At 45.8% G+C, this 15,843-nt stretch overlaps 1 protein-coding gene across 7 annotated transcripts in view; it reads right to left on the bottom strand.

Moving 5' to 3' along the window:
- Window positions 1-588: 588 nt before the first annotated feature.
- ZNF592 (zinc finger protein 592) overlaps window positions 589-15,843 on the bottom strand; it is a 47,376-nt gene continuing 32,121 nt past the window's right edge. For all 7 annotated transcript variants that reach the window (XM_058542520.1, XM_058542521.1, XM_058542519.1 and 4 more), the window contains 7 exons: window positions 12,320-12,498; window positions 6,086-6,262; window positions 5,646-5,805; window positions 5,251-5,538; window positions 4,902-5,014; window positions 4,105-4,240; window positions 589-2,690 (listed from right to left, as the gene is read on the bottom strand). In XM_058542520.1, the coding sequence (XP_058398503.1) occupies window positions 2,172-2,690; window positions 4,105-4,240; window positions 4,902-5,014; window positions 5,251-5,538; window positions 5,646-5,805; window positions 6,086-6,262; window positions 12,320-12,498 (1,572 nt within the window). In that variant the 3' untranslated portion in view covers window positions 589-2,171. The remainder of the gene's footprint in view (window positions 2,691-4,104; window positions 4,241-4,901; window positions 5,015-5,250; window positions 5,539-5,645; window positions 5,806-6,085; window positions 6,263-12,319; window positions 12,499-15,843) is intronic.

Here is a 15,843-nt window from a genome sequence, read left to right as displayed (position 1 = left end):
GAGGGACCCGTGAAGTTAGGGGGTTTGTCAAGAGCTGGTTTAGGGCAGAACCCAGGCTGGGACCCAGGTTTCCTGGTGAGTGGCTCAGCATTCCTTCCACTCCATGTCATTCCCAGGAAGGAAAGACGGACACAGGGTCAGGACAGGTGGTGAAACCTGTGATTTCACCTCCTCTCCCCCACTCCAGCTACACTGCTTCTGAGCAGGAAGAGATTCAGCCATCCATCTCAAATCAGCCTCCTCTATAATCTGCTCCTCTAAGTGGACCCGGGGTGCAGGGTGGGCACCTTGCAACTGGAATTAGGGAAGGGATGACAGCTAAGTTGGGGTAGCTCTGGCTTTGCAGCCAGCTGGAATCAAGCTCGGCTTGCCCTCACTGCCTGCTTGGCAAGTAAGGCCACGGTGGCCTTGCTAGGTATAGCAATCATTAAACAGCAGAGTCCCTCTGAAATTAAGGCAAGCACTAACCTTTCCCAATGCCATTAGCATTTTCACCAAAAATTTGGCATTTGGGAGAGGAAGATGTATTTTTTTTCAATTGTAAAAAGGTCAGGCATATTTATCTGACTAAATTAATTGACATTCAATGCCCCCCTTGAAAGATCACCTCTAACTCAGCCAGCACCGACCTCCCCCTGCTGCACTAGACCCTCCTGGGCCCAGTCCCACATCCCACCCATGTAGGGCTGCAGCAGCCACTCAGGTCAGAGATCAGATGACACCTCCATACAGCCTGCTCCTTGTGCTTGGTGAGGCTCTAACTGCCATCAGCGAAAAGGCAGCCAAGCCTCCCATGTCTAATTCCAATTCTGCCACACCTGAGTTCCCTGTGGCAGTGGAAATACCAAGGCCTCTTGAACACTGCGAGAAAATTACCAAATTCCTTCCCTCTATCCCTTCTCTCCCACTCCCCACCAATAAGGGGTTCTCTTAGGTTGAAAATCCATTTGTAGGAAAGATGGAGTTGCCCAGAAAATTTCAACAGGCCCTAAAGCCAACGCCACTAGCCCAGGGGAGACCTTGGAGGTGACTCTTCACCACCGTTAAGACCCTCTCCTCACCCTTCCAGAAGATCTCTAGAGAACCAAGGAGTACCAGGCCCCTGGTTTCCTAACCACAGGCCCAGAATCTAGTGAGGATCTTCCTTGGACAGTAGGAAACACTGTTCTCTCTCAGAGATGGGAAACATCGTTCTCTCTCAGAGATGGGACAATGAGGGAAGTCTGGAAAAGACCCTTAGGTGGAGCAGGGTAGGGCCAGGCTCACTTGAAGAGGAATACAAGAGCCTACCTGCATGGTAAGAAGATTTTTTTATTTGCAATATAGTCTGAGCAACATGAGTGTAGCCAAGAGGAGGAGGGGCTGGCCTTCCTGGGGCAGCAGCCTCTCTAATAGCACAGGAGCAAGAGTACAAATATTCCAATGTCTGTGTGCCCCAAACCCCACTTGCCAGGAAAGGCAGAACAGCAGCAGAACAAGGATGCCCAGCTCCTTCTGAAGGGGCCTGCCTCTCCGTGCCTGCCTGCCCTGGCTGCATTTCCTGTTCTCCCGGGTTCCAAACAGAGGTGTGCTGCACGAGTTTCCCCCACCCACACAGACAGGATGAGCCAGTGTGACAATTAATTCTCCAGGACTATTTTTGGGGAAAAGAATCAGAGAAGACAAGAAGGGCACGGTGACCAAGGGCCCTCGCCGAGCCAGGCTGGGCAGAGCTCTCCTCTGCACAAGGGACTGCACGAGTATCCTCGGCCCTCGCAGGCTCTGATGGCAGGAAGGAGAGCTGCCGTCCGCAGGCCAAGAGAGCTCGGAGGAGGCCCCTGGCTGAAGGCAGCAAGCGGGGAACCTCCCAGAAGAGCACAGCCGCTGAAGGGTTTCAAGCTGAGTTGACAGCATCGGGGTTGGGCCACGTAAGCAGCCTGGGGTTGGAAGGACACAGACAAGAGTCGGGGTATCAAGAAGCAGCACAAAGCCATAAATAACAGAAGCAAATTCAGAGCTCTGAGGTCCTGGGCGACCCCACATTTTCTGGGGCTGGGGAACACTGCAGACACTGCTCCAGGGCACAGCGGCCACACTCAACACCGGGCAGAGCCTTTTATTTCCCACTGTCCACACGGCAGGTGGAGGACACCATGGCACCACCCCGACTGCACACACTGCAAAGCCTCCGGTCACACCTGAGGGGACAGTGCGTGGCTGTCCTGGTCCTGAGAGGCCTGTGGTTGACTCTGAGTATCCTGGGCACCATCCTCCTCAGGGGCCGGGCCCAGTGATCTCCTCGCCTCTGGGTTGCCCAACAAAGGCTCGCTGACACATTCTTCCAGTCCGTTCTCCCTGGTTTCCATGGACACCTCCTCCCCGGAGCCCTCCTCTGGCTCTGCAGCCTCCACTGCTACCTCCGCCGCCTCCTCCTCCTCCTCCTGGTCTCTCACCTTGTGGACGATGAAGAGGTGGCGGCTGAGGGAGCTGGCAGAGGTGTAGCACAAGCCACAGAGGAGACACTGGGCTGTGGAGCTGTCCATCTGGTGTTGAGGTATGTGGCTCTGAAACTCGAGCCCCGAGTCTGTGGCAAAGCTACATTTTGCACACTGGAAAAGGGACTTGTGCCTTTTGGTGGAAGAGACAATCGTGCCATTGCTGGTGCCTGGAGCATCCCCCACTCCGCTGACTGGTCTTTTCAGATGGTTCACCTGAAAGGGGAGACAGTGTGAGAGAGGCCAGGCCAAGCCCGAGCCTGAGCCATGAGCTCCCAGACACGACCAGTGCTGCTCAAGGACTCACAGAATCACCACCCAGGCCAGAGGCACCCCAGCACTGAACACTGGTCTAGGTTTGGTTTGTTTCATTTTTTTGGTTTGCTTTTGTTTTTTTTTTTTTAATGTAACGTGTGCATGTGGCACAATAATCCAAAGATATGGGAAGGGAATAGAGAAAATTAAGGCCCTCTTACCCCACTCCCCAGGCCTGCTCTCCAGGAAACACCTTATTACCTGGGTTCTGTGGCTCCTCCAAGAGATATTCTATGCATATACAAAAATAAAACTGTTGTCTTTGACAAAATGATAGCATTACATGCTTTTTTCACTTAACAATATATACTGGCGCCTGTCTCCATGAGAGCACATACAGAGGCTTCATTCTCCTAACAGCAGCACATTGACTCATCGTGGGGATGAGCAGGCCCCACTCACTGGTGGACACTCGGCCAAATTCCATCCCTGTTACTGCACACAGTGCTACAGTGAACATTCTTGAATGCATTTCCTTATGCCCAAAGCCACAGATATCTGACAGATAAATCCTAGAAGCAGAATTGCTAGGTCAAAGGGTATATGCATTTGGAGGGGAAGGAAGGATGTGCATTTTAATCACAGACAGATGTTGCCAAAATGTCAACTGACACCCCACCTGCTATGTGTGAAAGGGCCTTTGCTGACCAGTGTCCTTCTCTGAATAGCCAAGAAAGAATGCTCTGGAATTCCAGGCAGCTCTCAGCCAGACACGCCTGACCCCTCTGAGGAGCAGAGGAGCAGCCCCCCTACCATAGAGTAGGAAGAGACTACAGTGAGGAAGGGAAAGCAGGCTGCTCCAGAAGTTCACCAGAAATGGGAAAAGGGCATGGAACAGGGATGAGGTCACAGGACAAGGGTCCAGGGTAGCAGGAATCTAGGCCTGGCTCCTCCCATAACCAGTGGGGGATGGGTGAGTGTGACTCAGTCGAGCATCGCCATCCTCACCTGACAGTCAGCCCCGCCTGGCCCTGCCTCCTAGGACTGCAGTGAGGCAGAAGCAGGACGGTGTGTGTGAAAGTACTCTAGTGTCCAGAGCGCAGCACACACCTGAGGACGGGGTCACAGCGACAGGGAAACAACAGGAACAGAAGGCCAGTGGGCTGCCTCACAGGTCTTTGTCCCTGTCCTTTACTTGTGTGCAGTCCCCAGGAGGGTCACACGGTGCTAGAGAGTGACCCACACTGGGGGAAGCTGTCACTGCTGGTTGCTCCATGGCCACAATTACAGGTGGGCTCCCTGTAGCCTTCCTAGTAACCTCCAGCTCCAGGCTCACTGAGCAGGCTGCTCCAGAGAGCAGGGGCCCCACACTCACCTGGGGGGAATGTCCAGCCGAAGGTCTGACTTTGGACGTCTGGCTCAAATCAGGGTTCCTGATACCATGCATAAGGCTGATGTGGCTCTCCAGGAGGGAGGGCCGAGGAAAGCTGGGGCTGTCCTCCGTGCAATACCTGCAAAAGCACAGCCAGAAGAGGTCATGTGAGATGACAGGCTCCAGGGCCCAAAAGATCCAGGCAGGCCCAGCAGGCAGGCAGAGGTGAAAGCTGCTTCTGGCTCCAGGAAAGAGAGTCTGGAGTAGGCAGACAGCTGGCTGGGTGGTCCTCAGACTGGCTGGGTGGTGCTGGGTACTCCCCAGAGAAATCTAGTTAGCAAGCCAGCCAAGGTGGCAGACAACAGCAAGTCAGAATATTTGTGCTGGCCCTAGGCCATGATCCTACTCTCCACTCCCTGATATCACCGCCGAGAGGCCCAAGTGCTGGGCTGGTGGACAGCATGAAAGAGGCTGGAGCATGTCCTGAAGCACAGACAGATGGTGTTGAAGCCTCTCTGCCAGACGGGCACACATCACCACCATTCCCCTCAAACCTCAAGGCCCTTCACTACTGACTGGCAGTGCAGCCCAGGGTTAAGGAGGTGGGAGGAGGGAGGGTTCAGGAGCTACCAGGTTCTAGAAACTGGTTTCTGACATGCCTTGATTTCTGATCCAGCCACAGCATTTTTCCTTTAGAAATTCACTTATCTCCTGCCTTTGACTCCTGATCTCATAGCAGTGGTACCATGGACAGTCTTTTTGAATTGCAGTCCTCCTGGATTCCACCTCTGGGGACTCACCCACAAGTGTAGACTTTCTTTACTGTGTCGTGGTTGTTGCGGATATGTTTGCGCAGGCTGTTGGGGGTGTGGAAGGACTGTTCACACTGCCGACACGGGTACCGCTTCACTGTCTACAGGAGATGACAGAATGCAAAGCATCAGAACCATTAGATAGTCCTGGGCGCATCTTTCTTCTCAGATGATGTAGGCAGAAAGGAGGATGCCCCAAAGACTTCAAGATCTGTGGTACCCACCTTGCCCAAAGCACCAGGAACCCTGAGAGGTCAGCCACATGAGGGGCCTCTGACCCTACAGGAAGAAGTCCAGAGACTCTGGCGCTGCACTGTGACCATGTGACTACACTTACCCGGCCGTGGCTCTTTTTCATGTGGGACACGTAGCTCTCCCGATCAGGAACCCACTCCTGGCACTCCTGGCAGGTCCAGCCAGTGTTCCTCAGTCGGGGCCTGGCCTCAGCCCTGCGATGGGCCTCAGGCCTGCCCCAGCGGCCAGAAGGCAAGGAACTGCCGCGACCAGCCACACTAGCGGCCGGGGGCTCAGTGGAAACTCGAGAGCTAGAGCGGCTTGAGGACACGTCCGCAGGTGACTGGAGGCTTGACAGCTCGTCCACGTTTCGGGGAACACCATGGGTGCTCTGGGGATGGGGAGAGCGATTACTGACTGGGCAAGGGGAAAGATGCAGAGTCAGACCCCCAGCCAAGGCACGTGCCTTCCTCCCCTGCCACCTCCAAGGCATCCCACCTTGACATGCTGCATCAACTCTGGCTTCTGCAGGAATAAGAGCGGGCACTCAGGGCACTTGAAGACGCCCACCTGCGCCTTGCTGGCATTCTGGTAAAAATGCTGCTGAATGTGCCTCTTCTTGTTGAAGACCATTTCACAGGAGCACTTATAAATGAGCCTGATGAGACAAGCCCCAGGGTGTGAGGTGGCCAAGGCTCTGCTGGCAGAACCACACGACCCTTCCATCCCATCTCTGCACTCTCTGAACCAGGGTCAGGTTTGGGACAGCACTACTCTGCGCCAATGTGGATACGCCCCCGCCTCAGAATGTCTGCGGTAGACTCCAGGCATCTCTGACACCAGCCCCGGCTCCCCAGTCCATCCCAACACCTCCCTCCACAGAACCTGGGCCACTCCACTCTGCCCTCCAGGGACTGCCGGCCTGAAGCTGTACTCACTGGGAGGGTCTATGGGGCTGGGTGGGGTGCTGGGTGGCGCTGTGGTCGGAGGTGCTGCTGGCAGTCTTGAAGGCCATGGGGCAGAATGCACACTTGTGGAAAACCTGGCAGTGTCGCTCCTGGATGTGGCTTTTCAGCAAGGCCAAGGTCAGGTGGACGACCCCGCAGTGGATGCACCTGCACAACAGAAGTAGGGAGGGGGCTCAGACCCAGAGGTGGTGCTGGAAAAGGAGGGATGGAAGGCAGGAACAGAACCATCTCAGGGACCCTCCCTCTCCCTGTCCCTCAAGCACTCAATCTTCCATCCTCCACACATCCTGAGAGCCTGCTTGCTGCCATCTGGTATAATGAGGTCACCCAGGGGCCCCCAAGCCCAAGGCCATGCCTGATAGAGAAGGGAGGAGAAACTTTCACCCCCCTCACTGGGCAGAGGACATTCTTCTGCAAACCAAAAACTCGAGCCCAGCTAAGAGAAGTTGGTGGGAGTGAAGAGGGAAGAGAATGGTTCAAAAAATGACATAAACAGTATCCATCTAAGTGTGATACAACTGTGGGAGTTAGGAGGAATTTCAGGAGGCTACGGAAAGGCTGTGCCTCCCCACAGGCTGGTACGGGATAAGCAGGGATGGCCACTTAATAAAACGTACAACTAGGAGATGCTATGCTACCATAACAACCACCACATTAACACAAACAGCCTTCAAAGCCCAGGAAGAAATACTCTAGAGCAGTACTGTTCAACGGAACTTGCTGTGGTGATGAAAATATTCTATACTGCACTGTCCATGTGGTTAAATTTAAATTAATAAAATAAAATGACCAGTTGCACTGGCCACATTTCAAGTGCTCAACAGCCATGTGTGCCTGGAACTATTCTGGACCACGCAGCTCACTAGTATTAGAGTGTCTCCTTGGTGGGACTATAGATAACTTTGTATTTCTTTTTCTCCCTACCAATTTGTATTTTCTGAGTTTTTTTTGGTGAATACATAGTTTTTATAATGTATGAACTGTCTTAGAGCCATTTTTCTGAAATCGAAGTCATGTTGGACTCTTCTTCCAACTTCAAAATCTCTCTCTATAAACACTGCCTTTCCTTCTTCAGTACCAGAGAATGAAGGGACTTTCCTCCACGCCAACCTGCACCCACTCAGGTTCCTAGACCCTTTTGTGTGTTCAGTCTTTCCTCCTGCCTATAAACACACACAGGGGCCCCTACATGAGAAAACACTTTCTCTGCTCCCAGCTATTTCTCTTGAGATAACTTTTATCTTCCTCTTGTTGCAATATTGCCTATTTCCACAACCTTGACATTCCAGTAGGCACTAGAAGAGAGGCTGTTGCTTTACTGAAAGAACATCCCTTCACTTAAGAATTCTTTGACTCTCAAATATTACCCTTCATTTCACTACATTAGCCCATTTTTGCAATCCACAAAAATCATCACAGAATCCTGACCAATCATTTTTGTTTATCTTCCTTCTGTGTGAATGTGTTTGGGGAATGAGGGCAAGGGAGAGAATCACCTTTGCAAACTTAATTAGCAATGAGGAGCAGTCCATAGAACCAGAAAGCTGTTTACAATTAACTCCAATGAGTATTCATTACTAAATGCGTATATGCTTTAAATTAGCGTTTCTATACAAACTACTTATTATATTTTCTTTTCTCTCCTGCTAAACAAAATAGTGACCAACTTCTAGCACAGAGAAGTACTTCCATACCACAAGGTATTATGTAAAGAAAAAAATCCATGTATTTCCAAATTCATCCGAAGTGGCCAAGTATACCTGTAAAGAATCCCTTAAGTGGCTTTATTTGTGCAGTTTGACCAAACTCTTGCAGGAACAATATAAATATACTCTTCAAAAATGCAACTGAAAATCCATTCTATGTACCTAGTAGACATTCTTCAAATAAACCTCACTGAAAGTAAGAACATAAAGAGGTAAAAGAACACAGGCCAACCAGCCTCAGTGAAGGACTGAATCAAACAGGGTTTACAAACTGATGAAAAAGTGTGCAGAAGAGAAATCCAACCCCATGACACAAATCTTACCAATTGTTTAAGAGAAAAAGACAAAACAGACAATTATAGAATCATATGCTGTTAAATATGTCAAGTTTTCGAAAAGATAAAGAACAGTAAAATATTTAACTTTGCCAATAATCACAAATAATAAGAAAACAACATATTAAAAAGTCTGAACGTGCTCCCTTATGACACCATTGGCTACTCTCCAAATTATCAACAAAGAGCAAAATAATTTATAAAATTCTAAATATATATATAATGTATGTATACATTTTACATAAACTATATATACATAAAATACACATAAAATGTACAGGCTTTATCTATTTCCTTCAAGAAAAGCAAAATTAGGGCCAGCCCGGTGGCGTAATGGTTAAGTTTGTGTGCTCTGCTTCCGCAGCCAGGGGTTCACCAGTTTGGATCCTAGGCGCAGACCTACATACCACTTATTGAGCCAGGCTGAGGCGGCGTCCCACATAGAGCAACTGGAAGGATGTATAACTATGACATACAACTACCTACTGGAGCTTTGGGGAGAAAAAAGGAAAAAAGGAGGAAGATTGACAACAGATGTTAGCTCACGGCCAATCTTCCTCAAAAAAAAAAAAAGAAAGAAAAGCAAAATTAATACCAAACATAAAATAATATTGTAAAACTCTATAGTAGAGCTCAATGAAACAGAACATAGGTACCTTTTGAGAATTTACTAAAAAATATTAATACCCACAGAAAGAGAGAAAATATTTGCAAATCACATATCTGACAAGGGACTTATACCTAGAAAAGATAAAGAACACTTACAACCCAATAATCAACAAATAACCCAATTAAAAAATGAGCAAAGAATTTGAATAGATATCTCTCCAATGAAGATATCAAATAGCCAAAAAGCAAGAAAAGATGCTCAACACCATAAGCCATCAGGAAAATGTAAATCAAAACCATAAGGAGATACCACTTCACACCCACAAGGATGGCTACAATCAAAAGTCAGACAATAACAAATGTTGAAGGACATAGAGAATTCAAAACTCTCATACACTGCTGGTGAGAATATAAAAATGGTACAGTCACTTTGGAAAACAGTCTGGCAGTTCCTCAAAGAGTTGAACATATAGCTACCATTTGATCCAGCTATTCTACTCCTAGGTATATATCCAAAAGAACTGCAAACATATGTCACACAATAACTTGTACATGAATGTTCATTAGCGGCAATATTCATAATAGCTAAAAGGTAGAAGCAACCCAAATGTCTATCAACTGATGAATGGATAAACAAAATGTGGTATATCCATACAATGGAATATCATTCAGCCATAAAAAGGAATGAAATACTGATATATGTTACAACATGGATGAATCTTGAAAACATTATGCTAAAATCACATATTATATGATTCTATTTATATGAAAGATCCAAAAGAGGCAAATCTATGAGATAGAAAGTAAATTAGTCATTGCTTCGGGTTAGGGGGATGGGAGGATTGCAAATACAGGGTTTCTTTGTGAGTGCTGAAAATGTTCTAAACTTGATTGTGGTGATTGACTGTACCACTCTGTGGATATACTAAAAACTACTGAATTGTACATTTAAATGGGTGAATTGTATAGTATGCAAATTATATCTGAATAAAGTGTTATAAAAAATATTACTAGTTGAATATCTTAAGTATAATGAATACTGTATTAGTGTGTATGTCTTCTGAGTTCAACCACAGATCACTGAAGTTTTCTTTTGTTTTTTTTTAAAGATTTTATTTATTTATTTATTTCCCCCCCAAAGCCCCAGTAGATAGTTGTATGTTGTAGTTGCACATCCTTCTAGTTGCTGTATGTGGGACGCGGCCTCTGCATGGCCGGAAAAGCAGTGTGTCGGTGCGCGCCCAGGATCCAAACCGGGGCCGCCAGCAGCAGAGAGCGCGCACTTAACCACTAAGCCACGGGGCCGGCCCATGTTTTGTTTTGTTTTGTTTTTGAGGAAGATCAGCTCTGCGCTAACATCCATGCCAACCCTCCTCTTTTTGCTGAGGAAGACTGGCCCTGAGCTAACATCCGTGCCGATCTTCCACCACTTTATGTGGGACACCGCCACAGCATGGCCTGACAAGCGGTGCATCGGTGTGCGCCCAGGATCCGAACCCGGGCTGCCAGCAGCGGAGCGCGTGCACTTAACTGCTACACTACGGCGTCGGCCCCAAGATCACTGATGATTTTAATGTAAAATATGTTCAGTAATACCCCTGGCTGAATCACAATACTTGTTTGTCTGACATCTCTTACAAAAAGGCTTGATAAACTGAATTGCTTTTGAGACACTAAGCTTCTTTTTACTCTTAGGGAAGAAAGTAAAATATTTAATTAAAAAACAAAAAATATGCTATTAATCCATCTGTGCTATTGAAAATTTCTCAGACTCAAGATTCAAAGATAAAAATTTAAGTGCTGATTACATCGCTGTTGGATTGGATTTGATCTTGAAACAAGCAGCACACACTTGAAAGGTATTTTCAAATGTTACAGGATACTGCAAAAACACACGTTCAGGTGTTTGGTTTAAAAATGTAGCCTGGGATGCTGCCAAACAATGCTCTTCTGCAACATGGTAGCAAGGGCTTCGTGTAACCCCATCTCTGGTTTATTTTGCTTCTAATGTACTTTAGGTTCTCCATTCTCCATAACATGCAAAAAGAAAACAGTCTACATTTGGAAATGTTTATACCAAGATAGAAACCTGGGAGTCATCGCTAACCCCTCCCCCTTCCTCACCCCTGTACACAAGCTATCAAGTCTTAATGCTTCTACTTCCTAAATCTTCAGCGTCTCATGTGGACTATCACACTTGCCTCTCAACCAGTCTCTAGTCTCTCCCCTCTCTACTACATGTGTCAGCTTCCCAAAATGATCTTTCTAAAACACAGATCTAGCCGGATCACTCCTCAGACGCAAATGTTTCTGTAGCTCCTCACTGTCCACAGGATAAAGTTCAACCGTCTGCTAAGGAACACAAGGTCTTGCATGGCCTGGCCTCTACCAACCTCCTAGTCTCATTTGTCAGCATTCCCCAGTTCATCCTGACCCACGTCTATGGAAATGCTTACCATACCTGTAACCCCTTTTGCGTGTGCTGGGACCCCTGCCTATACTCTTGCTCTTCCCCTTTCTTCTGCCGGAAAACCTCTCAAGACCTATTCTGTGAAGCTTTCCTGGTCATTCTTCTACCAAAGGACCTACCCCTCTGAGTTATAATTACTTGCGTACATATGTTTGTAACCTATCAGACTGAAGCCCCCTGGAGGGCAGGAGCTGTGTCTTAATCATCTTTGTATCCTGAGTGCCTGGCAGAATGCTAAAGACAATAAGTACTCAAAAAAAGTTTATTAAGTGAACTAAATCAGTAAATTTTTTAAAATATCAAAGAGAAGAAAACCTTACTAAATTTGGGCAAAATTAATTTCCCAAAGTGAAATGATAAAACATCAGAAGATGTAGAAACTCCCAACTGTAGTAAATCAGTAAAGGAGATCTAATTGGGTCAATGTAAAAGTTACAGATCAATGAGTTTTGGAGGGAGTGTTCTCCCCCTTTTGATCTTTTTCCTGAAAATGACTTCTTGCTTATATATGTTTGACACAATGGAGAAGATTCAGTCTAAAATAGAGTTTTCTTGGTTTTACTATGAGGCTGATCATTTTTTCCATTCTTAGGTTTTGCTTGCTTCTCATAAACTGACAAAAACTAATCAATGCAAAGATCCTAGAGCCCTTTGAGTTAGGCATCTTGCAGCTCCCTGTTACTGAAAGTTGAGAATATTTGAAAGTACTGCAATTAGTAAATTTATTATTGAAATAGTACTTTAATATGCCAAACACAATAACTTTGTGAGCAAATTAAATTTATATACTTTTAAAAACCAAACTGACAAAGTGAATGTTATATGTATTCTAATCTCCCCCAAACCTTCCCCTTCAAAGCTATTTTTTTAATGTTTAACTTTTTTAACATCTTATTCTTTTCCTCCTTGCTCTTCTTGTTCTCTACAAAATAAAAATGTCTGTCTACATACCAGTCAACATTCTTGTCTTATTAGGCTAGAGCTCAAGCCTGTTAAGACCAAAACTCAGTCTTCAATGAGTTCTGGTCCAGAAAAAGGACCAGCCACTAGGCAACCCCAGGAGAGCAAGCCAGGCAGCACCCACCTGTAGCCCACCTTGCGGGCATAGTGCAGGCAATTCTCCTTTACGTGGGTCTGGAAATAGGCAGAGCGACAGAGGGCTCCACACTCCGGACAGCAGTAGGGGGACTTGTGTGCGTGGATTCTCTGGTGGGCACAGAAACTGCACTGGTTGGGCAGCAGCATCTGGCACACCTGGCAAGTCTAGGAAAGAACACCAAAAAAACAGTTCACGCAGGTGCGGCAGGCCCGTGGCTCTCCAATCAGAGCTATCTGGCTTTCCTAGGACATGGGTCAGAATCACCTCCTCTCCCAACTATTCTCTCTGCCAACTTTCCTAGGATACTTGTGACACCCCAGGCCTCATTAGGTCTTGATACTGACACCCAAGGGAACTTTGCTTCTCATCTTATTAATCAGAGATAGACCTGACCCTACTTTCCCAAAGATTAGTCCTACCACTAGGACTGTCAGTGTTTCTTCCCTCTGGCTTAGCAGAGGACCAGCTTTTCCAGAGGTCTAAGGCACTTCTTGAATTCTAAGACCTCACTACACTGCCAGATCCACCAGGCCCTCTGCCCTAACTCAGCAGATGTGGGTCCTACTCAACACCTCTAGTCAGATGGTTTGGCGACTCCCAAAGTGGACCTGAGACCACCCTGACTGGTCCTCAGAAGTTCCTAATGCAGACCGACTGGGTGGTCTTGCCAGCTTCCATTCCCGCAGCCCTCTCTGGGGGGTGCTCTGAGCCACAGTTCACCACATACACCCAAAGAGAAAGGCAGATAAGGCAGCAGCTCCTTTGTTCCCGGCCCCAGGAGAGAACCAGAGGACAACAAATCTGCAGCCCGACTCACTGAAGCTCTCTATTGGGCAGAGCCCGGACAGCCCAGAGCAGGAAAGCAACAGACCGAGCTGGTGCCTGCATCTGGAGAAGACCTTCTTGGTAAAAGGGGACTCCTGCTCCACTCACTGAGGGGCCACTGAGCTGGGGTCAGAGGAATTGCTCAGAGGCACAAGTGTTAAGGAGGACAGGAAAAGGTCTCTGCTTTAATCAGCAACATCCAGAATGTGGGGCCTCTACAAGACAAACAACCCAGTTTTTTCAACAGATAAATTGCAAGGAAAAAAATGGTAGAGAGGGAAGGGGAATTTACAGATTAAAAGAGACTTAAGAGAAATTTTCAACAATTGCAATGTATCACCCTTATCTGGATCCTCATAAAGATTCAAGCAAGCCACGTGTAAAAAGAAATGAGATAATCAGACCTATTTGAACATTAACTTGATGGCAATATTGGGACATTCGACATGTATTAAGATTTGATAGTAAGAAATTATTATTAATTTTGAGATGTGATGATACTATGTCTATGTTTTTTGGGGGGCAAAAACCTTATCTTTTAGAGATACATACTGAAATATTATAGATACAATGATGCTGGGATTTGTTTAAAAATAATTCATTGCAGGGAGAAGGAGGTAAGAAAATACATGAAACAAGATGAGCAATGAGTTGGTAATTGTTAAAGGAGGGTTTATTATACTATTCTTTCCACTTTTATATATGTTTGGGACATTCCATAATAAAGAGTTGGATTTGTTTTTTTTTAAGAAGAGTGTAAGAGTATAACTCTAGGTACAGAACAGTAAATAAGTACGTTACTTTTGTGTAAGAAAAGGACACATACACACACACACATATCTGGTTATATTTGCAAAAAAGGAGCAACAGAGTGATAACCCAAAAGTAAATAAAAATGATTACCTATGGGCAAAGAGGGAAGAGGGTGAAAGGTACAGGGATGGAAGCAAGACTTTTCTGAATGTACCTTGTTATAATAGCTTTAACTTTGTAATCACATAAATGTTTTACATAATTTAAAAAATAATAATATAAAATTAAACTAATAAAAGAATTCCCTAAAAATTGAAAATCGGAAACAAATAACCTAACTAAATATAAAGTTGGTGACATAACCATATAGAGAAGAGAATTATCACCAGTGACCTTTAAAACACAGTATTTTAACTTATACATCCTTCATGTGATATATTCTAAGGGCAAGAAAAACTGCAAATACACCCTCAACTTTATGCAGTTGTCCTAAGGTTAGAAATATTATTGGCTTTGATATTTTGAAATTTGTGTGTGTGTGTGTGTGTGTGTGTGTATGTGTGTGTGTGTGTAGGAGGAAAATTTTAGGAACGAAGATTTTCAGTATAAAGTCATTTACATAAAAACTCTATAATCTTATATTTGAATACCAGTATAAATTCATGATCTTTCTTTCCTCTTTTTAAAAGTTCATATTTCTGGGGGCCAGCCCGGTGGCTTAGCGGTTAAGTGTGCACACTCTGCTGCTGGCGGCCCGGGTTCGGATCCCAGGCACGCACTGACGCACCGCCTCTCCAACCATGCTGAGGCCGCGTCCCACATACAGCAACTAGAAGGATGTGCAACTATGACATACAACTATCTACTGGGGCTTTGGGGAAGAAAAAAAGGAGGAGGATTGGCAATAGACATTAGCTCAGAGCCGGTCTTCCTCAGCAAAAAGAGGAGGATTAGCACGGATGTTAGCTCAGGGCTGATCTCCCTCACAAAAAAAAAAAAAAAAAAAAAAAGTTCATATTTCTTAGCTCTGGCCACTGAAAAATCCTAGAAACAAAGATATATCCAGTTGCACTGAGCATCTCTGGTGCCCAGAATGTGGCCTCTAAATACCGTTCCTCAAAAGAAACCTGGCTCCTTGGAAAAAGGGCTGATTCTAGGTTTAGCCAAGAAATGTGCCCAGGACATCTTGTTGGGGCTCAAAGTAAGGAAGTTTCTCAGGCTTAATGAGGACACAGGAGCCAGCTTGAAGCGGCTCCCACTTACCTAAGATGTGATAACTTGAGCATCAAAAAGAATGACTGAATACATAAACATACTAAATGTACAAAAAACAATGAGGTCATTATAACACTAAAACTAAAACTAATAGAGGAGGTTACCTCACACTCATTAAGATGGTTACTATCAAAAAAAAAGAAAATAACCAATGTTGGTAAGGATGTGGAGAAATTGAAACCCTTGTGCACTGTTAGTGGGAATGTAAAACAGTGCCACCACTGTGGAAAAAAGTATGAGAGTTCCTCAAAAAATTAAAAATAGAACCACCATTTGATCCATCAATTCTACTTCTGGGTATATACCCAAAAGAATGGAAAGCAGGGAATGGAAAAGATATTTGTACACCCAAGTTCATAGCATTACTCACAATACCCAAAAGGTGGAAGCAACCCAAGTGTCCATCAGTGGATGAATAAATAAACAAAATGTGGTACATACATAGAACGGAATATTATTCAGCCTTAAAAAGGAAGGATATTCTGATATATGCTGCAATATGGATGGAGGACGTTAGCCTAGGTGAAATAAGCCAGTCACAAAAAGACAACTATTGTATGATTCCACTTACATGGAGTACCTAGAGTAGTCAAGCTCATAGAGACAGAAAGTAGAATGGCGGTTGCCAGAAGCTGGGGAGAGGGGGAATGGAGAGC

This window comes from Diceros bicornis, chromosome 5 (genome assembly GCF_020826845.1).
Source record: "Diceros bicornis minor isolate mBicDic1 chromosome 5, mDicBic1.mat.cur, whole genome shotgun sequence".
In the NCBI taxonomy this organism is placed as follows: domain Eukaryota; kingdom Metazoa; phylum Chordata; class Mammalia; order Perissodactyla; family Rhinocerotidae; genus Diceros; species Diceros bicornis.
This window is presented reverse-complemented; position numbering and strand designations above follow the sequence as displayed.